Genomic DNA, 24,647 nt, shown 5'->3' on the forward strand with positions numbered 1-24,647 from the left:
TCTATAGACCATCTTTCGAGCGTATGTGATTTTTAAAATTTTTTTGTAAATACAAGTACAAAAATACAAATCATGTTAGAAATTTTACGTTATGGTCTCCATTAAAGAACACATTTTATTAATGTATTTTTTTTTTTTTGTCTCTCGATTTGAGTGAACGCCCTGACTGTTGACGTACTGGGCTCCTTTATGCCAGTATTCCTGTGTTCCATTCTCATACACCAAAGATGGGAGATATACGCAAAAAAATTCTAGAGAAGGGAGAAAAAAAACAAACAAAAAAAAAAGCGCAGGTATAAGTATAGGTATTATGTAGTTTAAAGCGTTGCTTTTTTATCACACAGGAGTGCGTGTTTTTAATCAGGCACTGACAAGGACCGCACATTACAAGGCGGATGTCTCCTTGACTCAAGGACCCATTCTACAGGTGATCATCAATCATCGACCAAATTAGCATTTTTTTTTACCTCAGTTGACTCATTTGATCTTAACCCAAAAGTTTCAAAAGGTAGGTGTGTGACACCATCAATTGTTTTTTTTATCAATTAATGTATTTACAAATATCTTCCTGATATTTCATCCATGTTATAATCAGCTTGTCAACTTCCCTTCTCAGACAATCTTTCAAGGAGACATGATGGAAAAATTACTTTTTAATGTTTGTGTACAAATAGTTGGAACTTTGGAGTATCTGACTACTCATCAAACAAACAAAGAAACCATGGAAAACTTTACTTTTAACCAAATACACACTTGGGCTATGTTAACACCGCAGGTCAGTTCAGATTTATTTGGCCTCAGTATGACATAGATTCCATGTTTTTTTCATGTCAATGTGAACAATATGTTAATTAGGATGTCAATGTTGCCTCTCAAAAAATAATGAATACAGTATTGGGTAAAATTTCAGAATGAACCTAAAATGCACGAGAACATTAACGGAAAAAAATAATTTGACACTCTCCAGACTTTAGAATGCACATATACCTTTTGCACAACTCGCTCAAATGTCATCTGAAAGCCCAATTATAACCACCAGTTTAGGCTACGTAAATACATGCAATTTAAAATTGAGCTGCGGCGTCACTGTGCACGAGGTCCCGAAGACGTAGACGACATATTTTCTTGACCTCCTCAATGGCACGCTCTCTCTCCTCCGTGCACCCATTTGCGATGCGGTTGCGTATCTCCTGGAAAATACTGGCCTTCTCGCTCAAGCGGGTACAGATAACAAACGGGAAGCCGAAGCGCTCCTTGTACTCTTCGTTCAAGCAGGACAAGGTGTCGGCTTCCTCTGCGCCCAGTGAGTCCAAGCCCACGCTCGACTGCTCGCTCTTGGACTCGTGGGTCAAGGTGTGGGCCTGGAGGTCCTGGCCAGCAAGTTCCGGGTGGCACCTGAGGATCCCCTCTTTGCCTAGACATGATAAGTTAAGACTTGTCATACACACAATGTTAAGTCTCAGAAGACCTTGATCCCATTAGGGACCAAAAATCTTTTTTTTTTTTGGTTTCTCTTCAAGACCACCATATCCCTCATTGATATTGTGTAAAACATAAACGGTACCAAAACGCCACCGTTCTTGGTAAAACCCCCCAAACTGCTTTTTCTTGACCAAAATGGCATCTGGAATGCTGAGTGCGACCATATTTCCTATTGCAGTCACATTGTCAGATAATCATTGACTCACCCGATTCGGACAGAGCGTCGATGAAGTCGCAGATGGCCGCTTCCAAAGCGTCGATGTCGGCGAAGGGACGCTGAGAGCAAACGGCCGCCGCCACGATAGGACACCTCTCCACCACGTTGCCGAAAATCTTCACAAACTCCTCGTAGGGAAGCTCGTTGACTCGGGAGAGTTCCATGTTCACCCGAACGGCTGCTCTGCAACCTGAAAAGTCTTAAGACAATCATTCATCAAAAGTCCAACGTCCTCCTGGACACGCATGACCAACCCTTGGCGTCCAAAATGACACAAACACGCTACCTAAATATTGAGCTGTGTCGTCCTCTTGTCTTGGTGTGTCCAGCATCGTCGTGTTGAGGTCAAGCTTCGTCTCCCCAGAGCTCACCCATCTCAGAAAAAAAAAAGCAGACGCTCCACTTTATTTGTTTGTTATTCATCCATCCATCCATAAAAATGACAGATCACAAAAAAAAAAAAATTCTCCAAAGAATAAGAACAGTACTTTTGCAAGGTATGTGGATGCGGCAGATTAATATGCAGAGACTCTCGCAGGTAGTCGTATGCCTTCGGTCCGTGAAAGTGGAGAGTCGCGGCAAACTCCCTCTGCTCTTTGGTATATTTGTGGCTGTGTTTGGAGAGGAGGTGAACTGGAAGATCTGGAATTCAGTTGGCAAAGGCAAATTACTGAGTACCGGTGAAATGATGAGGGAGTCTTGAAGGAGGGAAAAAGTAATGTTGTGACACTCAAGGTCAAGTTTGTATTGGTGGAGTCCCTCTTTTCATTTCCGTCAAAGTGTTCATGCAGACATTTTGTTTTGTTTACAGGTCAAATCATGATGGATGCAAGTCGAGCCAAGTAAGTGAGCTTTTAAATGGATATGTGTTTTTGTTGTTGTTTTTTTTTTTTTTTTTTAATCACAAAACCTGATGATTGGCACTGGCCCACGTGACCGAAATGCTTTGTTTGAATGCGCACGTCATGTGGGCAAAAAGAACGGCTGCCATAACTGAATTACGGTGTTAATGTGACCCGTTTTGTTTTGGAGGAATTTCTTCTCGGTTCACATTTGAAGGCAAAATAAGAAGGTGTCATTTTCACTTCACCTGAGTATATGTCGAGCCGCTCCTTCAATTCATCATTCAGGATTTTCTTCACCTCGAGATCCTCCAGAAGACAACTCACGGTGTTCCTTGCCCTCCTCTCCCTGTCCTTGGCGTTCCTCTTGTCTCTTTCCAGACTCTCCACCCTCGCTAGGGCTTCACTGAGTTTGACCCTCAGCTCTTCCGGTGTTGAAGCGTAAGCGTGGTCCTAAGTCAAAATAAGAAAAATGAGAATACGGGGGGCCTCGCAAAAACGATGAGACGTCATATGAAAAATGAACGCGAATAACCTCTGGTCAAATGCGGACTTAAGAGATCGCCCCGGTAAACAAGCTGCACTTATGCATAAACAGCCGTAATTCGACTAACAGGTTTTGGGAGCTCCGAGCCGACAAGTTGTGCATGGTCACTCCCAATTAAAGTATGCTGTCAAATCAAACATAACGCCGAGTGAATTCAAGGCTGCGCGTGCAGAACCTTTGTGCAGTTAGCGACTGTAAGCTTGGGTCAGCAGCAGGCTGTTAACTGGCAAACGGTTAACGGCAGTCAGTTCTCTTCTTCTCTGTTGTCAAGCTAAACAAATACTAAAGGACAAAGAAATGTAAAACAGTCACCAAAAAAAAATTTAAAAAACAGGCCCGCTTTACATTTTATGCATTTGCTTTCTCAAATCAGGTGATTGAAAGTACACTTGTAGCCGCGTTTATCTAAATTTTAGCTAGCTGTGGCTGTATTAGCTCACTTGTGTTGGCAATGGCCGACATGTGTCAGACAATTCCATTTTGTGGACACCAACGGCAACTTATTTCCACACAGAGGAGTGGGTGTGAAGTGTCAAGGCAGAGGGTTTCTTTCAACCTTTTTTTGCAACCCTATTATTTGATTGGTCGATTCAGCGCCGGGGCTTGCACTTATTACTCACAACAGCGGGCACAGGTACGGATTTGGGCTCAGGCTGGGTGGTGGTCTCTTTGACAAGCTTGGAAGTATCTGTTGGGAGGGGCTCCCGTGCCTTCTGTGAGGTCTGAGACATCCTGGGAGCCTTCGTATTCAGCAAAAGCGGGGGGGAAAAAAATTCAGCGTCATGTTGCATTGAATGTTGTAATCCTTTAAGCCCAGTGATATGACTACCTTATTATCAGGAGGTTTGAAACAGCAGACAGGAACAGTTCCTTCTCTGAGCCTGACTGTCTGACCTGTTCTGTCAAAGTCTTCCGGTCTGAAGTGCTCACTGCAGAGCATGGTTGACGAATTGGAAGCAAATCCTCCTCTTCTGACAGCTTTTTCCCATTTTTTTCTCAGCACTCTGTCTTTGGGAAACCTACCCAGTAGATGCGTGAGAGAATAGTTAGCAGGAAGCCAATTAATTAAGAACATTAATGGAGAGTTTTTCAAAGCTTATGTGTCATCCGGCGAAAGGAAAACCCAGAATTGGAAAAAATATACAAGAAAAACTTTTATTCATCATCAATTTCTTTTACTTTTATTCAAAAGTGGAAGACATTTTGAAATCGTGTTTTTTTGGGTCGTGTAGACTGATTTTTGCAGTCAAGGCCAACAGTGTTCAACTATTCAATTTAATATATGTGTGGTCAACACCAAGTTGAGCCAAGCCAACTGTAACAATTATCAAAATTTTCTTCTTCTTTCTATTTCGTCAATTGTATGCTCCCTGTGCTGCCGCCGACAGGTCAGTCTTGGTACTACCACAAATATAACGAGGTGTTTATAAAAACAGGAAACGCACACGTGGCGATTTTCACATTTGAAATGTGCGTGGACCGATCAAGCAACTAATAGCAAAGTTTTTCCTTTTGGCGCATTTTAGTTTTATAGGACAGATTTATGAGTTTGAAGGTCCCGCAGGAAGTCTCGGACCATGCATAGGTTTAGGAGCGGAGTCGGCAAATTCTGGCTTGAGGCATCCTTTTTAAGCCATAGTTCAGTTTTACCTGTGAAATGAAATCCCACGAGCTCTGGTTTCGACTGTGAAACGGTTGGTACAAGTCAAGGAAGAACACGAATGAGGCATCTTATCGCCGATCCTCTCCACTTCGCCACATTCAAAATGGCGACGACGTCGACGTGTGTTAATACTCAAAAAGCGGTGGCTCAGTATGTACTTCTGTGCTCCAAACCGTCTCGTTTGCGCGTACAAAATAAGATATAACTGAGTGTAGTTAAAAGGCTAAGTCCAATTCAAAAAAAACAACAACAATGAGTCAGGATCGTATCTGAACGACAAAACTACTGCACGGGATAATGGTGGTCGTCCTATCCTATGGCAGTCGTCAAGCGAGAAGAAGCTCGCCGTCATTGGCTGGCATTGTACTTCCTTTTTTCGCAGTGATTGGCCAAGCTGCTCGTCATATGGTCGCGGCCCCTCATCGCTGATTGGTCAGTTTGGGCAAAGTCTTGTTTTTTTTTTTTTAAATCATTGTTTTGGTTTTTTTTTTTCAGGTCGAATCACGACCGTTTTATATTTGACTAAATTAGTTGCTATAAATGAAATATTTAGCGATACAAAACGGATCAGGCAAGTTATTTTTTTTAATTTAGTTTTTTCTACACTCGAACAGAAAACAATGCATGACAATAAAATGTGGAAAATATTGGGCTACATGGGAGTTATTTATAAATGGAATGTCAGGTAAGTATGTTTTTTAAAAGATGTGTTTTCTTGAATTTATTTTTTTAGGGCAAAATGTTGGATAATAATACAGTAAATGGATAAATGGATCAGATCTTGGATGGATGGCTTTATATGTACAAACTTAGTGCCAGGTAAAGCTAGTTCATTTATTTTGCAAGGGCTAAATATTGACTGTTAAGCATTAATTAAATTATTGAAATATTTTTTGGAAAAATATGGCTATATAACAAATTATTAATAGCACTACGGAGGCATTTTGTGAGTAAGTGCATTTTTATTGCTGGTTTAATGCTTCAGCTTGGAAAAATACATAAAAACATGACATTCAAACTTATAATATTGAAAGCTCTGCTCATCTGGGGGGGGGGGGATTTTACACGGTGACACAAACATTAAAAACGGAAAAAGATTCCCCAAAAATAACAAAATCTGCCCCTACTTTTTTTTTTTTTACTCTTCACAGCGACTGTAGTTCCAGATGGAGTAATCTTATCTTACATACAGCATGTATCTAAGAAAATAATATGAGGTGTGTTTGTTTTAACTTGCATGATGATGATGATCAAGGATAATGTTAAAAAAAAAATACATTGGGGAAAAAAAACTCAGCAAATCATTTTCCTTTGACATTTCTACTCATGATGCCCACTGGCCAGTTTATGCAAGCTTATAAAATGAATGAACATTAAACGGCATACGCAAAGCAAATATAACAAGTAGAAACCAAAGAGGAAGTGATCCAATCATGGCTTACATGAAGATGCAGATTCACGTGAGAACCTTTTCCACCATTTTTCTCATGACAAAAATGACAACATTCAGGCTCATGCAGGAGCTATTTACAATGTGGAGCCTTGGCAAAGGTCTTTGCTTTGCTTTTAGTTTTTTGCTAAACTGTAAAACATGTGGATGTACTGAAATGATTATTTTGGGGGGTCATCGGACGGTTTTGTTTGGTTTTCGTCCTACTGCGTCTCGCCCTACTCCTGTGGGGCAAAGGGGGAAGCGTCCATAATGGCGAACGCGTTGCTGTTGTCGCTCGATGTCTGGTTGATGGTGTTGTGGTAGAGCTGAAAGAAGAAGTGGGAGCGAGTCGGTGTCAACAAGGCATACATAAATCAGAACCACTGACATACATTTACAATCTAAATTCTTATTCTTGTTCCATGTAATCATTTCCTCCCAACTGTCTTATTTTCTTAATTTTGTCACAGTCCTCATGGCTTCCTGTGCGTGAATCTCAGATTTCTTTTCCCTACAGTCCAGATTAAAAATCGAATGCGGCCCTTGAGCGTAAAAATTCCCTCCCTTCGGATTAGAGATAAACGTACCTTCTCCTCGCCGACCGTCAGCTGTTCCCACATGAAGGCCACCAATTTGGAGAAGGCGGGTCGGTTGCAGGGGTCCAGGGCCCAGCAGTTGCACATCATCCGATACCTGGAGAAGGAAACGTATGCCTTTCTGTGATTCCTCCAGTCTTTCTGTGTCTCGATTACAACCTGCCGATGACACCTACACGGACTCGTCAGCGTAGTAAGGACATTCCATCTTGAACCCCCTCTCAATCATGGAATAGAATCCGTGGTCCACCTTTATGCCCGGGTATGGGGTGACACCCAGAGAGAATATTTCCCACAGCAGGATGCCGTACGCCCACACGTCACTCTTCATGGTGTACAGCCCCTGGAAGATGCTCTCCGGCGCCATCCACTTGACAGGCAAACGCACCTGGCGGGCATTAAAAGTCATTTTACAGAAGCGTCACAAAGAGAAAAAAAAAAAAAAAGAATGTTTTTCATGCGACTTACGTTGCCTCTCACGACGTAGTTGGAATCATTGTCGATGTCCCGCGCCAATCCGAAGTCGGCGATTTTCACCTGTCGGCCTTTGGTCACCAGCACGTTACGAGCTGCCAGGTCACGATGGATACACTGTTGACACGTCATATGGTTACAGTGTTGCCTTGAGGTAAAATAGCACTCGAGAAGATTGTACTTTTGAGAAAAAAAAAACAGTCATGGCAGAATTAAATCAAAGGTAAAGAATGAAGCCGTTTTTGCCATTTTTTTTGCCTTGGCCACAAGGGGGCAGTGTCATATAAACAATAAAGGTTAATGTATGTACAGGTGCTGGAGGTTACGTACATTTTTGGAGGAGAGGAAGTCCATGCCTTTGGCCACTTGGACAGCAAAGCTCAACAGGTCATCGAAAGTCAGGGCCTGCAGGTCATCCGGCTCTCCGTTCTCAGAGCTCTCCGTGTCTGCAGATGAATCTGTCGTCTTGGCATCCATAAAGAGTCACCTGCATTTTCTAAAGTCCCGATCCACTGACCTTCACCACAGTCCAAGTTGTCCAAGCTGGAACAGAGGAGGGATGCGTCCTCCTGGCTGCCGGCCGGGGCAGGGTGCATCCGCATGTAGTTGTCCACGGCGCCCTCCTGCACCCTGAAAACACACAACAAGGTCTTGGATGATTTAAAAAACAAACACACACACACAAACCACTCCAGATAGATGTTCACAACATCCCTACGTGGTTGAGTTTTTCCCTGGCATCAGGTTGTGATAGAGGCTCCTGTTGCGATCCCGGGTGAAAGCGTCCACTGCCGACTTGTGGTAGCGCTCGCTGCTGCTCTTCAGATAGTTCAGCAAGTCGCCGTAGCAACAGTACTCGAATATCAGATAGATGGGGCCTACGTGGAAAGGGGAAATTCCAAATTTTCGAAAAGACCCCAAAAACTTTTTAAAAAGACAATACCGGTACGGTAGTAGCCAATGGCAGAGCAGCTATGAGTATGTTGCGTTCAGGAAACTCGCAGCTGCGAGTAGGGGGCCACACTCTATTTTTATCTTTCGTATCTTGAAATTTCTTTCGTAACAAGAGGCAGTATTTTCCTGTTGAGACGTTTCGTAACTTGAAAATTTCGTACAAAGAGATGTTCGTAAGTAGAGGTACCACTGTAATGGAAATTGTGACTGAAATCATAAAAGATTGACAGTCTCAAGTAAACGTACCCGACCCCGTGCATGCTCCCAGCAGGTTAACGATGTTAGCGTGGTGGCCGATGTGCGTCAGCATCTTGAGTTCGGACATCAGAGCCTCTTTATCCACTTGCTGGTGTTTCTCTGCAAGCGACCGCATTTGTCAAGTCTCACCGGTTTCTTCACACTCGAATTCACTCGGGACACAATTGCCGAACAACCGCCGACCTTTAAGCATTTTGACGGCCACCTGCTGTGCCACGCCAGCCTTCTTGATGCCGTACGCCGCGGCCTGCACCACCATGCCAAAAGCACCAGAGCCCAATTCTTTCCCTGAAGGACCACACGGGAACTTGACTGTGCATACAGTATGTATACATACCGTATTGGCCCGAATATAAGACAGCCCTGATTATAAGACGACCCCCTCTTTTTCAAGACTCAAGTTTGAAAAAAGACTTTTTGAACACCACATTAATTTTTATACAGAAAATAATTACAGTACATCTGAAACAAATGATTATAACATTATATTTGAGAGAAAAAGCATGTTGTTATTTTGCCTCATTCAAATCTTAATATCTGAACATTTAAATATGTAAACTAAAGTGCAATCACATTTGTAAATGAATGGCTTCTGGTTTTTGAAATGTAAATTACATCATAACTTCTCCTCAGCTGCCGGTTAACCTGGCCGATCTTCGACCCACTTTTCTCCAGATTGTCGCTACGTTTCTCCATTTTCTGTTATCTCTTCTATTATTTTCTTCTCTTTTCTTTCTTACCGCAATTTTTTTATTTTTCTGCTTCGTGCTACCGCTATTTTTATTTTTATTCTTCGTGGCAGGGGTTCACTTTGGCCTGGGGAGTCAAGTTCAGCATTCGCTTCAATGATATCTGGCGCCATCTAGCGTCGTGAATGGGTATAACGTCAAGACCCCGAATATAAGATGACCCCCACTTTTTCCAGTCTTATTTCAATGCAAAAAACACCGTCTTATATAGGGGCCAATACGGTGTGTGTGTGTATATATATATATATGCACATATATATGCATATATGCATGCACAATCATATATCAAATGAAAGTATGACAAAAAATGATCCGAACCTAATTGCAAGTTCTCCCTGGGAAACTCCCATTTCTGTTCATACTCAAAGTCCTTGAAGTTAATGTAGATGTAATCGTTATCATTGGGGCCCACCATCTGGATCATCTGCAGCTGGGGCTGATACTGCGGTTTCTATTGGACATTTTTCAGACATGAGTGTGCCGCCTCTTAGGTTTGCCCGCGTGCACGGCTGCCTCACCTTCTTCTTGACCGTATACACGAGCACCACGCTGACGGTGAGCAAAGCCACAACCAGGATCGCGCTGCCAACTTTCAACTCTGTGTATACACCAGATACTCCATACGGTCGGTTTACAATTTTGATTTGATATCGTGCGGCTGGAGCTTTCATCAGGTTTTGGTAACATGCAACAACATGCACACTCTCTGACTTTGTGAGACAGACCCATCATGATAAGAAAATCAAACCTCTGGAGCCCTCCCGGGAAGACCGGTAGTACACCAATTGCGGGGGCGTGCACCAGGAGCCAACTGAGTTGGCCAGGCAAAATTTCAAGTGGTGTCCATCCAGCAGCTCTCTCCCGGTTGCGCTCTTGATGATCTTTCGGCAGCTTACGTCGGAGTCGGCTCGCCAGGTTCCGGGGATCTCTTTCCAGAAGGAGTGACCCTCACAGCTGGAATATTTTTTTTTTAAAAAGCAGAGGATGTCTCGCGGGTGGTGATAAAAGACAGCGTGTTGGTAAATTGTGCAAGCGCACCTTTCGTTGCCAGGAAAACAAGACATCCACGTGTAATTTGCCGGCACGCCGCTGGCTGTCTGGATTTGGATGCTGTTGTTGTCCTCGCTGATGCCGAATTTGAATTTTGGTTCATCTGAATCATAAAAAGGGTGCACACAGCCCAGCTTCAGGTTCGGCAAATGGTATTCGTGTATTTCCCTCAGTGGTGGGAAGTACTGAAGATTTTTCACAAGTCTGTATTTGAATACTTTTTTTTTTTTTTTTTCTGACCACTTTGCACTTTGTCATTCTTCGCAGAGGAAAAAGAATCCACGCCAAACTGACGTACGTACGAGACTTCGACTCAAGTACAGGCTGTGAGTACTTTCAACTTTTCAGTTTCTTACCGACAACGCACACAGACACGGACTCGTTTCTGCTTTTTCCACCCGCCTCAACGTATAGTTTGTATTCTCCTGATTTGATTCCACCGCACAGGTTCACCGCCCTGACAGAACACAAAAAAATATGAGTCGATGCTCTCCAGTAGATTTCGGTGGCAATGCGCACATTTATGACATCATTAAAAATGGGTTCAGGATAGCTGCAGGTTTGCCAAAGCTAAATTCCGCATAAAGGTAAAACGAATTACAAATTCCTCATCCACTCGGATGACATCGTGTAGCCTTTTCGCTATATTAGCTCTTTAGCCCTACCTGTGCGTTGTGACCCAATCCTCCGTGTCGCATTTGGACACCTTGCCATCGGGCGTCTCCCACATGCATCGCTGCAGCACAGGGTGGTAAAACACGGAGGCTTGCAAACACGCGCCAGCTGCCTCTTGACTCAGCAAAGTTTTTCTCGCATCCAGCTGCACCCTGAGGAAGCCTTCCGCTGAGGGAATGCATGAGAAGAAAAAAATAAAAGAACCGGGCTTTTCCGCGGGGCATTCAAGAGCCTTCAAAGTCATTGCATGGATTTTGTCCGGAGTATCAACATTTGGAAAAACAGATTTTATGGTTGTACATTCCGGACAGATATCAAAATGCGCGCTTGTTTGCGATGAGTCGCAATTTAACTTTGGAAAACGTGGGACGAATCATCATTCCAATTTTGGCATGCGCGTGGGCATTCGATTTATTTGAAGTTGCGTCAAAACACGTGAAATTTGATTTTCACATTTGAAGACGTTGAAAGCAAAGAACGCGACGGTACATTTGCCTGAGCCAGAACTTCCCTAAACTGAGGAATTTCAACCAGCATGTTACAAACGAATATTAGTCTCTCATTTGACAGAAGGCTTTTCAAAAAGACGCCCAGGAACAGTTTCCAAAGCGTGACGACCGACCCTGGACGCTGATGTCAACGGACTTGGTTGCGCCATCTTGAGCCCTGCAGGTGTACGTGCCGCCGTGGCCCGCATCCACCGAGTCAACGAACCAGTAAACCATCGAGGTTTTCCCATGCGAGTCAAATCGGCTGCACATCTGGGAAGGACAAGACGCCATCACAAGATGCCGCCTTTCGTTGGCGTGAATTTGCAAATGATGCCGCACCTCCTTGATTTTTGCAGAGCACGGAAATTCGTCGGGTGTCAACTGCCGGCCGTCTTTCTCCCACGCTGCCTTTCGCCGCCCCCAGCGGTTGAACCTGCAGCGAAGCAGGAGAGGCTCCCCGGGACTCAAAATCACACTGGAGACCTCGTCCTTATCCACCAGGTTACTCTCTATGTCTTATATCACACAAAACGATGGAACTTATTTCAGATTTTTTTTTCTCCTTTTTTTTTTCCCCTTCTCATAAATATAACGTAAGCCCATTGAAAAGCGTTAATCACCATAGTCGTACAGTTGGGAGCATTCACACCCTTGGCTGTTAGTTGCGCAACACATCACTCCTTTGTTTGTGAATCCAACGCTGGTGATTGTGCTCTCATTTTTTCCCACACCTTCGACTGCTTCGTCTTGCATTCTGACGGAGAAAAAGTTAGTCATCGTCGTCACCAGATGGGCTCTTGCGCGACGTTTGAAAAGATGCGCGTGACATTTTACCCTGACCACTCCAGAATAGGCTGAGGGAAGCCCTCAGACGCGCACTTAAAATGGGGGGAACTCTTTGGATCGTTTGCGTGGACCAGCGTCAGACGAGGTTTTGTGGGCCGTTCTAAGGTGAGGCGTTAAGCCCAGAAAAAAAAAAAAAAGTCACATCGGTACACTTGAATGATTCACAAGACACAAAGGAACAGGTACTCACTCGTAACCACATGTAGAGCAAAAGTCAACGAGCGCTCAGCCGTGCACCTGATGGTATACTCCCCAGAAATATTCTCAGAAAGCACTGGCAGGACCGTCATGAAATTGGCCTCTCTGTCAAAAAGAAAAAAAAAACTCCATGGAAAAACATGCAAAACAATAATCACAATTATATTTGTTAGCCAAAACACACGTATGGCGCGCTCTGTCCTTCAATGCTAACAAAAGAGCATCAATACTCACAGGCCTATATTCTTTATCCTCTGCGAGAAACAACTCCCATAACTGCAGCTGATTGAGTGACTTAATGATTGCGAAAGTCATTTGTTTTTGCATAACTGTATCATACTGCCCCCAGTGGCCAAGTTGTGCACACACCAATGCAAAAAACGCTTTACAGTGGTACCCCTACTGACAAACGTCTCTTCATATGAAATTTTCACATTACGAAACGCCTCAACAGGAAAATATTGCCTCTTGTTGCGAAAGAAATTTCAAGATACGAAAAGTAAAAATACAGCCTGGCCTGCTACTCGCAGCTCCGAGTTTCCTGAACGCAACGTACTCATAGCTGCTCTGCCATTGGCTATTACCGAGCAGCATCCTGGCATCCCATTGGCTAAGAGGGACTTCTGTCATATGTGTCTGTCTGTGTGTCAGTTCTTTACAAAACGCCAGGCAAAAACCTCCTCTGAGAGAGAACATGAACTAAAGAGGGCAACAAAACGATGAGGACTCAGTTAAAAGTTAAATGACCTCTATTCTTTGTTTTTTACATTATGCACAACTCTCATTTATTGTGCCCTAATCGAAATGTAACATGTATTTGTTCCATATTTTGATGCATTTTTATGCTTTAGAAAACATTTATGTCTGAATTTTGAGGGGGCTTGGAACGGATGAGGGCATTTACATGGAAAACGCGTTTTTACTGACAAAATTTTCTAGTTAGGAAATTTCTTCCAGAACCAATTAATTTAGTAAATTGAGGTACCACTGTAATTGAATCCATTCTGTTCCACGGGGTCGTTAGGACGCTGGAATGGATTAATGGCGTTTCCATTTATTTCAATGGCAAAGTCAAAGTTGATTTGAGATACTCTACAGAAATTATAAATAGATCAAATATAATACAATTACAAAATGAGAACTAGTGAATCATTCCTAACATGCCGTATTTTTACACACTTTAATAGATAAATTACCTGCCCCATTTGTCTGTTTGTATTATTATTATTTTTTTTAAATATGCCCCTTGAGCACACACGTTTGCCCACATGTACAAGAATGAAACACAAAATAACAAAATGCTGTACACGCTTACAATGGTAATAGGTGATGCAAATTTCTCCTGAAGCTGCACGGGCTGCATGTGTGGAAGCCCTCCAAGGAGATGACCAGTCTCTTACCCACACCCACCTCCAAAGAGACCGGAGCGGAGGCATTCAGGTGGTGCGCCGGGTAGAAACACTCGATCTGGAAATACGTCATCTGGAGTGTTGACCACTTTCGATACCAAATACTGTACACAAAATACACTTGGAGCATTTACCGCCTGACTCGGTGTGCATTTCTCTTCGGGTAAGATGCCTTCGCAGCAATGCACGCTGACAGCGCACAGCAGCAGAACACCTTGAAAGGTAGTCATTAAAAAAAAATAAAAATAATGATAGTCAAATTCATAATCCACATATTTTAAATGACATTTATGGCTAAGGTAAATTTTGAATAGTATTCTTGGTCCCAGCTCTCTATGGAATAGTAAGCTAAAAAATAATTTTAAGGCACAAATACCTAAAATATGCATTTACCCCACTATCCCCAAAAATAAAAAAACAAAACAAAACGTCATACTCACCCGCAATCATTAGTGTGTGTGTGAACATCTTTTCGTCTCTCTCTGTTTGTCACAATGAAACTTCTCAGGTTGAGTTTACGATTTTTTTTTTCTTAAGAAAGGGAAGCCCGCCTGGCTACCTGATAAATAGAAAGTCTACTTCCTATTCTGAAAACCACTTTAGTTCCTAAAACTACTATGACTCGTGTTTTTTTTTTCTACCGCATTTAATTCTTATTGTCACCATTGCTATTACAGCCCATAATACAAATACATATTTGAATCGCTGGCTTTGTTCAGATGACCCTTTTAGATGCCCCATTTAATTTGACAGGAAAATTGCCCAAACATCATAAAAATGTATATTTATTTTGAATAAATTGTAAAATTCCCACAAAATAATACAAAATAAAAGCTTCAAGCACAAGGCCCATTTTTTTGTAACTTTCAAGTAGCCTCGGAATTCGCCCAAAATGGTTACTTTAAACCAAAATGGCCGACTTCCTCTTGAATTTCGCACACCAATCCTTCAGAGCATCCTGTTTTTCTTCCGTGGAGGCTGAATTGGTTAGTTGCGGAATGAATATGTATATTGAGGTTTTGTAATTAATAATAATAATAATAATACATTTTATTTATAAGCGCCTTTCAAGACACCCAAGGACACTTTACAAAAAGGACAAAACAATAATTGTCATCACAAATACATCCACTCTGTCAGAGTGAACTATTAGTTGAAATAAACACCTTTCAGTCATTCATTTGTGAAACAGCATACTCGGCTTGCTTCACTGAATCATGTCGCTCGTCAATGTCAACCCATGTGATGACCTCGGCCAAAAATGTCAACCATATCTTTGTTTCTCCCCCGCCTGTCAGCAAGCTAACATATTTTGCTGTTTGCATGTGTACGTCTGCTTGCAGTTAATTTACCAGAAAATCGTATGGGAGTTTGACGGATAGTGTTCAATGGAAAATCTCTTTTTTTTTTCTTGGTGAAAACTTTTACTCATTTGGCTTTTCATTCGCTTTTGTAAAATGTTTTAAATTCTGACGAGATTTTTACGGACACCCAGTACAGCAGCATCACTGTGCATCTTACACATGAAGCATGTCCCGTACAGAGGCAGAGGAAAGGCGATTACCCACAATGCAAAGTGGGTCCCGGGCAGTGCACCGCAGGCAAACCTGGCAGTGAGCAAAAACAACAACAGGCTGCACTTTTTCTTTTTTTTTTTTTTTTAATTAGCAAAGGAAAGCGTCTGCATGGATGGCGACCCTCGCGATCACTGTTCCGTGCGTGCGGTGATCTAAATCCGGAAGCCAAACATGCACCCCAGTGTGATGACGTGAGTACCGCAGCGCATTTTTTAAGTGGTCCCGACGCCACAGAGGAGGTGAATTTTAGGAGCAAAAAAGGGGGGATCGTTTGCAGGCTAGCCGAGCTGGGCTAGCTCGCTAGCTCTGTGCGGCTCTCTATGTTTGAGTGTCTTCCGGCAGCAGAAGCGGCGGCGGCGGTGCCATGAACAGCGGACTCCCAGCCTCAGCTGCTCCGCTCGGGGGTGCCGGGTTACCCAATGTCAAAGTGAAGTTTTGCCGTTACTACGCGAAAGACAAAACGTGCTTCTATGGAGACGAGTGCCAGTTCCTGCACGAGGATCCGTCCATGGCTAGCCTGAGCCCCGTCCCGTTGTCTCTACCCGGTGGTGGCGGGACTGCAGCGGGATATTCCCTCGGAGGTTCCGGGGCCTCCTGCCCCGGCGGCGGAGGAGGAACCGGCGTGCCCAAGAAGAGTGAAGCCATGGGGCTTGCGCAGAGCTCTCTGGACGGGTCGTTGCTAGCCAGTGAGTAACGCTTTTACGTCATAGCCGGGACCTCACTTGGGGTAGCATCGGACTTTAAGAGGAGCCTGGTGGGGCTTGACTGAAAATTTAGCCCGGGGATTCATTTGAGGCCTCCTGGTCCCCCAAACGAATTTCAGGGAATTTCCCCGTCGTATGTAATTCGGCATATCGTCTACTCTGTGCCGTGGAGTTCATTGGGCGCCTTTTAACACTGGCGCGACTTGTTGTTGATGATGTTGTTGTGAAAATGAAGCTTTAACAGCTTGTTCCCCCACTCGCGAATGAGGCCTGGTAATTTGACAGCTGCGAGTGGACAGAAAGCACTTAACGTTAGCCCCCTGTAGCATCTTAGTAGCCATTTACAGAAAAAAGTAAGCCCGCCATATTTTACGTTATTAATCACTAATCCAAACTCATGTTAACTCGTGTGGCGGTTAATCATAATCTCGTCCGTGTGTTTACATGTTCGCGAAATATAGCCGTGTTGCTAACCTAGCTAAGAGCTAACGTAGCGGTCCACGAGGTAGTGTTTTGTTTTGTTTGCCGTCATTTCTTGAGGGCAAACAAACCAGAAGGAGTGTAAAGTTATTCTCACGGAACAAAGCTAATGGCCAAATGTCTTAATAATGAGGCCGCTGGTGGTGCGTCGGAATTGGCATGGTCGTTGCTTGCACTTGTGGAACTGTTTACATTTTTTCTAATGAGCGCTGGAATCGGTTACACACAGTCGGGAACGTTCAAACTTCCTAAACGACTTCCTCCACTTGACACCATCCTTGTTCAACATTGAATTACTCGCTTTATCTGTCCTTTGCAGTTCCAGGGATGGAGGGAGCGAGTCTGAGCGACGCCAACCTCACCAATTCCTACTTCAGCAGCAGCTTCATTGGAGTGAATGGATTTGGAAGTCCCGCAGAGTCCAAATACTCCATGATGCAGGTACTGTCCCACATGAACTAGTACAGTCAAACCATTTGCGGTTTGTTCCCCATCATTCTTTCGTGACATTATCAACACCCAAAGAAGCAGCCAGCGCTCATTTGTATCTCTCTGTGGTTGGATCATGTAAAAAAAAAAAAAAGCTGAAGAAAAAGCCAAACATATGTGGAGGTGACTGTTCACATAGTCACAGAGCTGACATCACATATGACTAAAGAAATGTGAACCCCAAGTTGTATGGCTTTTTATATTAGTCAGGGTTTTGCATCTACAAGAGTCTTTACTTGAATGAATATAAAATCCGATACAAATGTACATACAGTAGCTTGCTCCCTTGTGTTTTGAATCCCTCCATCTCTTCGTAGCGAATCACTACCAGCAGCAGCTCTCCCAGTCTGCTCAATGATGGTGCCAAGAATTTTAGCCACAGCACTCATGGTAAGACCAGTGTTGCCTTGATTCCCATTAAAATTGCTTTAAAAAAAACCAAAAAAATTCTCTATGTAGATCCAGTCAACTCCCCGACGTCGTCGCTGTTCAGCGATTTTGGTGCTCTTGGCATTTCTCAACGGAGAAAGGTGAGCAGAAAAAACAAAACAAATAAAAGGTGTCCTGAGTGTGGGATTTGTTTGTAAGGCATCAACATGCACATTTTTTTTTTTTTTTTTTTTTTTTTGTAGTCAACATTCTGATGTCATGACACTCGCTATTGCAGATTCTTAGGGGGCGGGGCCAGGTCTGAGGTGGATTATGTGTGTAACGACTTCTTTTTCCTTCAGGCGCCCAATCCGACAGCAAGTGAGTTCATCCCTAAGGGAGCTCCACGAATAGCCACCATGGCGCCGTCTTCTGTTCAGGCCTTCCCCTCGCCTCTTTTTGCCCACCCGGGTCTTAACAGCTCCACAACTGCCGCTTTAGCTCCAGGTGGCGTCTCCTTTTATTTATTGATTTATTTAAAACTACACAGTTTTTTTATTTTTATTTTTCTGAATTGCTCCAAACTTGCTTGAATTATCTGATGTCAGGCATGTCTTTATCGGCGGGCTCATCTCCCCTTCACTCACCGAAAATTACGCCGCATACCTCACCCGCTCCGCGCCGCCGCAGCCACACCCCGAACCCGGTCAACTACATGGTGCCCACCACGGCGGCGGACCCGGGCGCTCACATCATCCAGAAAGAGACTGTCGGGGGGACCACGTACTTCTACACGGACAATACCCCTGCGCCGATGGCCGGCATGGTACGTGCACGTATACTTTGGAAGACAAATGTTTTTCATCTGCAAGGTCTCTTTGTGACTTTTCTGTGTACAGCCGCTGGCTTTCAGTCAGAAAATGACTATCCAGTTTTCATTTTTCAAGAAAATGGGAAGCTCAGTGTTTCTGGTTTCACCGCAGGTGTTTCCTACGTACCACATTTACCCCCCCACGGCACCCCACGTGGCCTACATGCAGCCCAAAGCCAACGCACCGTCCTTCTTCATGGCAGATGAACTCCGACAGGTATCTCCCCCGTCGCCTCTTCTCATTGCAAATGGCGCTCGTGACCCGCCGGTTAACATCTTCCGACACCCTCCAGGAATTAATCAACCGACACCTGATAACCATGGCGCAGATCGACCATTCGGAAAACGCAGGTAGAATTCCCGAAGCGTCCAAATCTTTTCCCCCGTGGCGCACGGCGTCAAAAATGGCTTCCTGTGTTGTGCAGACGTGCCGTCCGAGGTGGACAGCTACCACAGCCTGTTCCCCCTGGAGGCCCTGCCCCCGCCCAACCGCATGCAAAAGACCAGCAACTTCAGCTACATCACGTCCTGCTACAAGGCGGTCAACAGCAAGGACGACCTGCCCTACTGCCTGAGGAGGATACACGGTAGCTACACGCCCTAAAAACGCCGCCATCCTGGTATGTTTTTTTTGTCGTACAGCGCACGTGCGCGAGGTTTTGGAGGTACTGCGAGGGAATGTTTTGGAGGGCTGTTCATGTTACAAGCGCATGTCGTAATGCTGAAGGGAGTCGAAGGAAGTCAAGGTTGCTTTTCTCCAAATCCTCTCTTTTATTATTGAGTTAATAATGTGTCAATAATTATGTGTATGTAGCCAACTCTATGATCCGACACCCACGTCACTCACCGGATCAGGACCCCGCCTCTTCAAACCCTACACACTCAAAAGTCACAAATGCTATCCTATAGCGTGCGTTTGGTGTCCTCAAACGGACAAAGCTTCGCCCGTGTTACTTTGGCGCATAATCGGCAATCTTAATTTTGATCGAATTACGTGGTGACTCAAAGGCGCAATCGCTTGGAATACTCCATTTTGTGTTTGTGATCGTTCAGGCTTCCGCCTCGTGAACACCAAGTGTATGATGCTGGTGGACATGTGGAAGAAGATTCAGCACTCCAATTCGGTCACCCTGCGGGAGGTCTTCACCACAAAGGCCTTTGGAGACCACTGTGAGTCTTGGTCCGCTTCACTTAGCCTGCGGGAATCAAATTCAAGGCTGCACGACAACAGTAACGGGTTGTACAACGCAAGGAGTTTATCAGAGCTATTTTTCAGCGTTAAACACGCTCAGGGTTACATTACCCGTGAACTCATTCAGTACCAGCCAATTCCAGACCAAGTCTGAAAAGACGTTTAAAAACGTCTTTGAGAGTGAATGAGTTAACAAGGGAGTGTTTTTTTTTTTTTTTTTAACTAATTAAACTGATTTAAACCTTTATTTTTTTCCTCCCCCCTCCCCCACCAGCTTTGGTGTTCTCCTATGACTTCCACGCAGGCGCAGAAACCATGTTCAGCCGACACTTCAACGACCCGGCAGCCGACTCGTATTTTACCAAGAGGAAGTGGGGTGAGTGGCTCTGCCTTCAAATATCGCCCCCACCCCCACCGCCCCTGCCTATTTATTTATGTTTTTACTTTTAAATTTTGCTTGCCGCACTTTCTTGTAAGGGAACCGGGTCACCCGCTCAGGCACGTCAGTCCAGTTGAGGCGCGGCTATCGTTTGTTGTCGCGGGTCGTAGCGCACCGGGTTAGGGACGCATTTCTGTTTTCGATGACGTCATTTCTCGACTCTTGGCAAGAACGCAAGCGAGACCTGGAGCTATGAGGAAACTGTGGCTGAAAGTGATCCTTTAGGCAGGTGCTGTTGTCGCCCTCTTCAACGGGAACAGGGCCGGGGCACCAAAAAAAAAAAAAACATCCCAGAAAAGACACCAGATTTCGCAAGCGTGCGTCACACTCAAATATTGCAGCCACGATGCTCTTCCTGTTAGCATCCGCCTGCTAAAATCAAATTCGGAATGAATTTCTTTGTGGAAAGTGATATCCAAAGCGTTGTCAAGGCTCAAACCGTTTTAGCGAACTTTTCTTGAGCCATTTGACAGGATCGGTGCTTTCGACAAGCCGAATAAAGAGCTCGCCCGCAACAAGATAAGGAAGTTGTCAGTTTGTCATGTCATCCCTTTCACAAGCTGTGTTTGTGTGATAAAAACATTTTTTTTTTTTTTTTTGCGTGTGTATGTTTTGTGCAGGACAACACGAGCCTCCCCCGCCGCGGCAGCACGCCGGCCTGCTGCCCGAGTCGCTGATCTGGGCCTACATTGTGCAGCTCAGTTCGGCCCTGCGCACCATCCACACGGCGGGCCTGGCGTGCCGCGTCATGGACCCCAGCAAGATCCTCATCACGGGCAAGACCAGGTTTGTACTGTGTTGGATGCAAATTTCAGGCCACGACGAATAGTCCGACCAAAATTCAACTGACTCTGTCGTGCACCTTGTAACCTGATAAGCTGTCCACCTGAAAGGGTTACACAAGCTAGACCATCAACCATAACCCCCCCACCCCTCCAAAAAAAAAAAATGCATATCAATCCAAAACCAAAGACACAAGACGAGATCATCCACCGCCATTGATTTCCGTGTGCGCAGGTTACGCGTCAACTGCGTCGGCGTGTTTGACGTCTTAACGTTTGACAACAGTCAGACCAACCATCTGGCCCTGATGCCGCAGTACCAGGTGCTCGCCCCAAACCCGAGCCGCACGTCGTCGCCACCCCGGCGATTGAGAACTGGCGCAATGTGTGTTTTTTCAGCAAGCCGACCTGGTTTCGCTCGGCAAAGTCGTGCTGGCGCTGGCCTGCAACTCCCTGGCGGGTATTCAGAGGGAGAACCTGCAGAAGGCCATGGAGCTGGTGTCCATCAATTACTCATCAGACCTCAAGAACCTTATACTGTAAGAAAACCGTTTTGGCGGTTTGGCTTTTAAAAGCGAAAAACTTTCTTGTCTCGAGTTTTCTTTCCAATTTCCCGAAACAACTCTTGTCTTTTGCTTCCTCTGGTCCAAATCGAGTGCGGTACACGCCGTCGCCAAGCGGCGCAGCCGTCTCCTTGTTGCATGTCAACATGTGGCTAATTTGCTTCTCTCAAATGCTTCCCAGATATCTGCTTACGGAACAGTCGCGCCTGCGCAGCGTCAACGACATCATGCCGATGATCGGAGCCCGATTTTACACGCAACTGGACGCCTCCCAGATGAGGAATGATGTCATTGAAGAGGACTTGGCCAAGGTAATGTGCCCCTTTGGTTGTTTGGGAACACGCGTGCCATTCACAAGAGTAAACAATGCCGCTCTTAACGTTTCCATCTGGGGGGGAAAAGTAGTGCCAAGTAGCATTTAGCTCACGGCCAAACATGCTAAAAGCGTGTGTTGATTTTTTTTCAGGAGGTACAAAATGGCCGCCTTTTCCGCCTGCTCGCGAAGTTGGGCACCATCAACGAGAGGCCCGAGTGAGTTGGCCGCCTGATCAGCGTGCTGCATTTGTTACGATTTGGAAATGCTTAAAAACACTTTTTTTTTTAAATGTCGCCACGTGTGAATTCCAGGTTTCAGAAGGACCCCACGTGGTCAGAAACGGGCGACCGCTACCTGCTCAAGCTTTTCCGGGACCACCTGTTTCACCAGGTGACCGAAGCCGGTACGCCGTGGATCGACCTCAGCCACATCGTTTCCTGTCTCAACAAAGTCAGTAATTTTGACATTCAAAGACACTCTGACACTTGCCATGAATGTAATTTGTCGCTTGAATGAGGCCACGCAGGGATGCCGCCATTTGAATAGTTTAGCAAACAGGAAGTAGTTTTTGCCCCTCACCTTCCTCTTTTTTTTTTTTTTCTTGTTTCCGATTCATGATTATGAAATGTAGGGAAAAAAAACAACAAACAAGCAACAGCCCCTCAGATAGTCATAAAAAATGTGTCTCTAGTCCTAACATGTTCTTTGTAATTTAACATTTTTTGTAAAACATATTTGCTGTACAAATGGATCATTATTTTAAAAATCTAGTCTATTTATATTTACTGTCTGGGTCTCAAATTTTCACTGTGTGTGAAAACCTGAAGCTATTTTTCAGTAACTTCGTCAATTTTCATTTTGATGATATTTTTAATGCATGTCTTTAAAAACACTCTTATTTTATTTACACTTGTTTATTTGGTCCATCATGTTTAACATTTATGAAGAAAATGATAATGAAATAGAATAACTCATTATTTTTTTATCTTAATTTAAAATATTTTTTTATGGTTCTTTTTTTTAAACATTTTTATCGACGGTAGCTTAATTTATAAAAAAATTTTAACGTACTTTTTTTAAACGTTATTTTTTATCGACATTATCTTAATTTAAAATATATTTTTAATCGTTCTTTTTTTAAAATATTTTTATCGACATTAGCTTAATCAAAAAAAATGATCGTACTTTTTTAAACATTATTTTTATCGACGTTATCTTAATTAAAAATGTTTTTTTATCGTTCTTTTTTTTTTTTTTTTTTTAAACAGTCTCCATCAGTGTTAAAATAAAAATAAATTTGCGCGAGGCCTCTTTAAATAGTCTTATGTTAATTTGTATTTTATTTTCTTTATTTTTTTAGTCTTCACTTTGTGTACAATTTCATTAGGTCCCTGATTAATGTATATTTTTCGTCTTGGTTTCTGCATGCAAGTATTTATTTGTTTGAAATGTCTATCTAATTATTTATTTATTTATTTTTTGGGCGTTCCCCAGCTGGACGCAGGCGGTCCGGAGAAGATCAGCCTGGTGTCGCGGGACGAGAAGAGCGTGCTAGTGGTGACCTACTCGGACCTGAAGCGCTGCTTCGACAGCACCTTCCAGGAGCTGCAGGCGGCCGCCTCCGGCTCACTGTAGCGCCGCCCCCTAGTGACCTGGAGGGCGCACTACTATTGCACTACGGCGGGCCATCAACCTTCCGAGCGAGCCCGGCGGGTGGCCGAGCTCACGAGACATTTCAACATCAGCATTTTTTTGGGCGGGAAGGCCTCAGTCGCATACACTGTCCAACCGGGAAGGCTTTTGTTTCCCCTCTAAAGTGTATTTTTTTTAAGTCTTTCCTAAAAAAAGAAAAGGAAAAAAAAAACCTGCAAGCTGGAAAAAGGATATATGTAACGGACGCTTGGGACGGCGAATTCCTACTTTTTTTTTTTTTTTTTTTTTTTTTACATTTTTGGGGGAACAAACCAATGCAAACCATGCAGTTCTTGTTGAGCAAATTTTCCTGCTTTTATTGTTTGTTTGTGAGCGTGGGAGGGGTGGGGGAGGGAGTGTGTTTTCAGAGGAGGGCGCACTCAGATTTTAATTTAATCCCAGGGTTATTTTTTTATGTGTGAATGTATGGCCTTACAGGGTGTACACAGAGTCCCACACACAAACGGAATGATGACGACAAGAAAAAAATACAAAACTTTTTTCTATTCGAGGCTTTTTTAAATCGGGTAACACCCCCCACTGCCCCCTCCCCCTTCCCTTCTCCCTCACCTGGAAAGGACAAACCACTGGGGTAAGGTGCTTGCTTTAGGTTGATGGACGCTGTGGATTTAGTTGTAGCCCACCCCGCCACCCTTGTTTTGCAGCAGCCCCTGGACGGAATGTTGCCCACTGTTTTTTATTTTATTTTTTTTAGAAACCTCTCTTATTTTTCTGTATGTATGTGTGTGTGTTGTTGTTGTTGCCAAAGCGGCAGGGCTAACGTTATCTGCGGACCAACGCCAGCGTGGGTGAAGGGGAACGACACGTAGGATGACGAGTAAGGTAGAGCCCCCCCCACCCGACCCACACACAAACACACACCCGTCATCCTGCCCCCTCGCGATGATTGAATGTGATCGTCCGTCAGTGTTCAGGATTGTTCACGGTGCCCCTTACGTGCTGCGGGATTAAAAAAAAAGACAAAACTGCTCCTGGCCTCCCCGTGCCCCTTCCTAAGAAATGACACCGCGGATCAAACCCTGAAAATTGCTTGCTTGGTGGGTGGGGTGCTGACTGTGTTAGATAATGTACTAAACAGACACATTTGATGAATGTGGTGCTTTAAAACCCCCAACACACACACAGACCCTCACCCACTTCTCACACACACTCCACGACCGACATTTTAGTCTTTTTTTTTTTTTTTTTTGCTCCTCTTGTGTTCCAATGGCTCAAACTTTGCAATATTTGTGTGTACAGCAGTATTTTAATAAAGAATACCGAAAATAA

General features: G+C 44.2%; 3 protein-coding genes and 1 long non-coding RNA gene across 6 annotated transcripts; 2 read left to right on the forward strand and 2 right to left on the reverse strand.

The window, feature by feature from the left end:
- The first annotated feature begins 291 nt into the window (after positions 1-291).
- LOC109514070 (uncharacterized) lies at positions 292-11,585 on the forward strand. Its single transcript, XR_002167927.1, has 3 exons — positions 292-508; positions 2,511-2,541; positions 11,510-11,585. It is a non-coding gene; the product is annotated as an uncharacterized LOC109514070 (long non-coding RNA).
- Positions 636-5,085, reverse strand: urad (ureidoimidazoline (2-oxo-4-hydroxy-4-carboxy-5-) decarboxylase). 2 transcript variants are annotated; one of them, XM_019866880.1, is made up of 8 exons: positions 4,739-5,085; positions 3,918-4,107; positions 3,709-3,828; positions 2,790-2,994; positions 2,188-2,341; positions 1,986-2,074; positions 1,689-1,889; positions 636-1,414 (listed from the first exon to the last, which is right to left on the reverse strand). In XM_019866880.1, the coding sequence occupies exons 1-8, from the start codon at positions 4,816-4,818 to the stop codon at positions 1,065-1,067; spliced, it is 1,389 nt and encodes a 462-aa protein (XP_019722439.1). In that variant the 5' UTR covers positions 4,819-5,085; the 3' UTR covers positions 636-1,064. The 2 variants fall into 2 exon arrangements, with proteins under 2 accessions (XP_019722439.1, XP_019722438.1); XM_019866879.1 differs by having other exon boundaries at positions 1,689-1,898; positions 4,739-5,084.
- On the reverse strand, positions 5,694-14,685 carry LOC109514067 (fms related receptor tyrosine kinase 3). The gene is made up of 23 exons (XM_019866876.1): positions 14,324-14,685; positions 14,018-14,097; positions 13,790-13,941; positions 12,467-12,579; positions 12,265-12,376; positions 12,051-12,184; positions 11,770-11,945; positions 11,562-11,700; positions 10,930-11,107; positions 10,621-10,721; positions 10,253-10,367; positions 9,963-10,168; positions 9,733-9,812; positions 9,533-9,665; positions 8,649-8,753; positions 8,454-8,564; positions 7,972-8,131; positions 7,771-7,883; positions 7,584-7,711; positions 7,248-7,370; positions 6,956-7,167; positions 6,771-6,876; positions 5,694-6,509 (listed from the first exon to the last, which is right to left on the reverse strand). Exons 1-23 carry the CDS (start codon positions 14,349-14,351, stop codon positions 6,420-6,422), a joined length of 2,895 nt encoding a protein of 964 aa, XP_019722435.1. The 5' UTR covers positions 14,352-14,685; the 3' UTR covers positions 5,694-6,419.
- pan3 (poly(A) specific ribonuclease subunit PAN3) lies at positions 11,916-24,647 on the forward strand. Of its 2 annotated transcripts, XM_019866877.1 has the most exons (20): positions 11,916-11,931; positions 15,552-15,651; positions 15,803-16,146; positions 16,964-17,085; positions 17,451-17,523; positions 17,593-17,663; positions 17,865-18,009; positions 18,111-18,328; positions 18,486-18,590; positions 18,667-18,724; positions 18,799-18,960; positions 19,427-19,543; positions 19,840-19,941; positions 20,625-20,790; positions 21,022-21,109; positions 21,186-21,325; positions 21,531-21,660; positions 21,816-21,880; positions 21,977-22,115; positions 23,160-24,647. In XM_019866877.1, the coding sequence occupies exons 2-20, from the start codon at positions 15,632-15,634 to the stop codon at positions 23,298-23,300; spliced, it is 2,406 nt and encodes an 801-aa protein (XP_019722436.1). In that variant the 5' UTR covers positions 11,916-11,931; positions 15,552-15,631; the 3' UTR covers positions 23,301-24,647. The 2 variants fall into 2 exon arrangements, with proteins under 2 accessions (XP_019722436.1, XP_019722437.1); XM_019866878.1 differs by lacking the exon at positions 11,916-11,931 and having other exon boundaries at positions 15,364-15,651; positions 15,806-16,146.

This window comes from Hippocampus comes, unplaced genomic scaffold (assembly GCF_001891065.2).
Source record: "Hippocampus comes isolate QL1 unplaced genomic scaffold, H_comes_QL1_v1.1 scaffold181, whole genome shotgun sequence".
NCBI lineage: Eukaryota > Metazoa > Chordata > Actinopteri > Syngnathiformes > Syngnathidae > Hippocampus > Hippocampus comes.

What these genes read in the sequence shown, in the direction of transcription:
- pan3 (XM_019866877.1), top strand. Translation starts at nt 15,632, where the DNA reads ATGCACCCCAGTGTGATGAC. An exon ending in ATGCACCCCAGTGTGATGAC is followed by an intron (nt 15,652 to 15,802) that starts GTGAGTACCGCA and finishes GTCTTCCGGCAG; the next exon opens with CAGAAGCGGCGGCGGCGGTG. An exon ending in TGGCAGATGAACTCCGACAG is followed by an intron (nt 18,591 to 18,666) that starts GTATCTCCCCCG and finishes GACACCCTCCAG; the next exon opens with GAATTAATCAACCGACACCT.
- urad (XM_019866879.1), bottom strand. Translation starts at nt 4,818, where the DNA reads ATGCCTCATTCGTGTTCTTCCTTGACTTGTACCAACCGTTTCACAGTC. An exon ending in CGTGGGATTTCATTTCACAG is followed by an intron (nt 4,108 to 4,738) that starts GTAAAACTGAAC and finishes TCTACTGGGTAG; the next exon opens with GTTTCCCAAAGACAGAGTGC. An exon ending in GCGGCTCGACATATACTCAG is followed by an intron (nt 2,342 to 2,789) that starts GTGAAGTGAAAA and finishes ACTGAATTCCAG; the next exon opens with ATCTTCCAGTTCACCTCCTC.
- LOC109514067 (XM_019866876.1), bottom strand. Translation starts at nt 14,351, where the DNA reads ATGTTCACACACACACTAATGATTGCGG. An exon ending in CGTGTCTGTGTGCGTTGTCG is followed by an intron (nt 10,368 to 10,620) that starts GTAAGAAACTGA and finishes TTTATGATTCAG; the next exon opens with ATGAACCAAAATTCAAATTC. An exon ending in GGCCGTCAAAATGCTTAAAG is followed by an intron (nt 8,565 to 8,648) that starts GTCGGCGGTTGT and finishes GGTCGCTTGCAG; the next exon opens with AGAAACACCAGCAAGTGGAT.